This window comes from Melanostigma gelatinosum, assembly GCF_949748355.1.
Source record: "Melanostigma gelatinosum genome assembly, chromosome: 4".
Lineage (NCBI taxonomy): Eukaryota > Metazoa > Chordata > Actinopteri > Perciformes > Zoarcidae > Melanostigma > Melanostigma gelatinosum.
Genome location: NC_136637.1, coordinates 28,421,636 through 28,424,445, shown reverse-complemented (window position 1 = coordinate 28,424,445; position 2,810 = coordinate 28,421,636). Strand labels below are relative to the sequence as shown.

Here is a 2,810-nt window from a genome sequence, read left to right as displayed (position 1 = left end):
GATCCAATGCTTCATTTCTAACTTTGATAAGAAGACGTTTGTGCACCAGCTCCACAGATTCAAGGCTGCAGTCAGACTGGATCACATGGACCTACACTGCCCTCTAGTGGTTCAACATGAACCTCCACTGCCCTCTAGTGGTTCAACATGGACCTACACTGCCCTCTAGTGGTTCAACATGGACCTACACTGCCCTCTAGTGGTTCAACATGGACCTACACTGCCCTCTAGTGGTTCAACATGGACCTACACTGCCCTCTAGTGGTTCAACATGGACCTACACTGCCCTCTAGTGGTTCAACATCAACAACTCTTTTCAATCTGGTTTGCGTCTCATCTCATCCATGAAGGCCACTTCCTATTTGTATCAACTCAGTCGGTTCAAAAAAGTTGATGGAAGATTATCAACGGTTTGACGCTTTTGAAGACATTGTCACCTGTTTTTGGGACTGATGCGACACTAAATAAAGATACATTAGTCAGTGTGATATAAAGTCAGGAAGGCCCTGAAACAATACGGGACGCAGCTATTTGTGAGAATAAGAATGAAGCCACTGACCCGACGGACCGGTTGGATGAAGAGGACACCTGCCTCTGATATGAGGGCCTCGGCTACGAACAATGGATCAAAACCCAAAACAAAGAAAAAGAACAGAAACCCCGTCATGCATCGCTCTTCTGTCAACATTTCATTCCACAATGTAAAATGATCGTCGCTGTCTTTCAGTCTTATAATACATGGCAGAGCCAGTGGTGGAAGAAGTACTTTTACTTCAAAAAAACATTTTACTCATATATACTACAAATATACTACAATGTCATACGCGTAAAAGTCCTACACGACTACTTCAGTAAAAGTACAGAAGTATTAGCTTCAAGATATACTTAAAGTACCGAAAGTCAAAGCTCTCATTCTGCAGAATGGACAATTTCAGAATAATATATAATCGATCAATGATTGATGCATTCATGTGGACGTTACAGCTGGTAATGTGGAGCTAATTGTAACGATATATACTGCAGAGCAGCCTACATATAATCCTAAATTAAAAAAGAATATATATTCTTTTTTTTCCGATTAATAATCTAAATGTGCAAAGTAACAAATAACTTAAATTGTCAAAAATAATGTAGTGGAGAAAATACATATTTAAAACATTGGATTCAAAATGTAGTAGAAGTATAAAGTTGTATAAAATTTAAAAGAGTACAAATACCTGAACATTGTAAGTGAGGCGCATACTTGAGTAAATGTACTACATGAACTTGGTGTGCTGCTCACAGCGTGTCGGGCTGGTTGTGTGGATGAATGTGACCTGCTGGAGGCGACAGCAGGTCATGGACCGGGGAGCAAAACTCCACGCAACACCGGGTCGGTGGCAGAAGAAACCCCCGGTTATAGGCTACCGCACGGGCTGCTTTACGACAGATGAATACAAACAACCACAGGAAATCTGCCACATTCTTCTGCCAGTGTTCACCGTAAAACCCGACAGTGCGTCGAGCTGTGCCAGAAGTGAAGTGCCCCGCCCCTCCGTGCGCTCCCGTAGACAGACACACCCACACACACACAGACACACCCACACACACACACACACACACACACACACACACACACACCGAGCCCAGCCGTCGGTTAACGGAGGAAGATGGCAGAGCGGCAACAACCGAAACACGAAGGCAGGGTGAAGATCGGCCACTACATCCTCGGCGACACGCTCGGAGTGGGAACCTTCGGGAAAGTGAAGAGTTAAGTGACGATTTATTGTGTCGGACCGATTTGAACGTGAAAAGTTTGAGTGCGTCAGTTGGAGAGATATGAAGTATGAAGTATGCGCCCCCCCCCCCTCCTGCCTTCAACGGACTGTAGAACGTGCACGCTGTCAGTGAGCCGTCACATAATCACCGTTTATAACGGTGCCCCCGTGTTGCGTAAAAGGACGTCTGACGCGCACAGCTTTGCCCGAAACCCACCGTGTGATCTTCACGTTAACGGACAGTATGCTCAATGAACACAGATAGATAGCTCGGTGCGTCATCGCATCGCTATCAAAAGGTTCTTTTTTCAGTTTGCACTCTGCGTGACCTTGCGCGCCTTTAACTCCAGGCTCAACCAGCCCGTATGATGCGCGCGCAGTTTGAGGGACACCTTATGTGTATGAGGTATTAAAATACTTTAATATTCTCTGACATTGGGCATACATCTCAGAGAAATAAAACTGAAATTCTCTGAGATTAAAGTGGTACATTTACGAGGAAATAAATCACAAATCAAAATAACTCCTGAAATATTCTCCGAGATTATAAAGTCTTACATTTAAGATACATTTCTCTCACAAATGTCTTTATAATCTGAGCGAACATTCAAGTATTTCCCAGTAAATTTGTGTTCATTTCTTGTGAATTTATCTCAGTATGTTTCCCGTGAACATACGACATAGAACTCTGCTTCTACACGTCTGTATTCTTCGGTTTTCTTCAGTCGGTGAGCATCAGCTGACGGGCCATAAAGTGGCGGTGAAGATCCTCAACAGACAGAGGATCCGCAGCCTCGATGTCGTCGGGAAGATCAAGCGAGAGATCCAGAACCTCAAACTGTTCAGACACCCGCACATCATCAAGCTGTAAGTGGAGAACGAGGATCAGACTCCTTCCTGTTTGTTTACTACCTTGTTTGTTTACTGCGCTGTACTGAGCATGCCCACAGGGCTCCCAGGAGGTCCAACACACACACACACACACCAGACTAAATCCTCATCCAGGGCCCCGTGCCACGTACGTGGCTAACTGAGTTCGCCGGATACTTTTCA

The 2,810-nt window shown here is 44.8% G+C and overlaps 1 protein-coding gene across 1 annotated transcript in view; it reads left to right on the top strand.

The window, feature by feature from the left end:
* Nucleotides 1–1,619: 1,619 nt before the first annotated feature.
* prkaa2 (protein kinase, AMP-activated, alpha 2 catalytic subunit) overlaps nt 1,620–2,810 on the top strand; it is an 11,857-nt gene continuing 10,666 nt past the window's right edge. The window contains exons 1-2 of the mRNA XM_079267870.1: nt 1,620–1,749; nt 2,483–2,624. Coding sequence (XP_079123996.1) covers nt 1,650–1,749; nt 2,483–2,624 — 242 coding nt within the window. The 5' untranslated portion in view covers nt 1,620–1,649. The remainder of the gene's footprint in view (nt 1,750–2,482; nt 2,625–2,810) is intronic.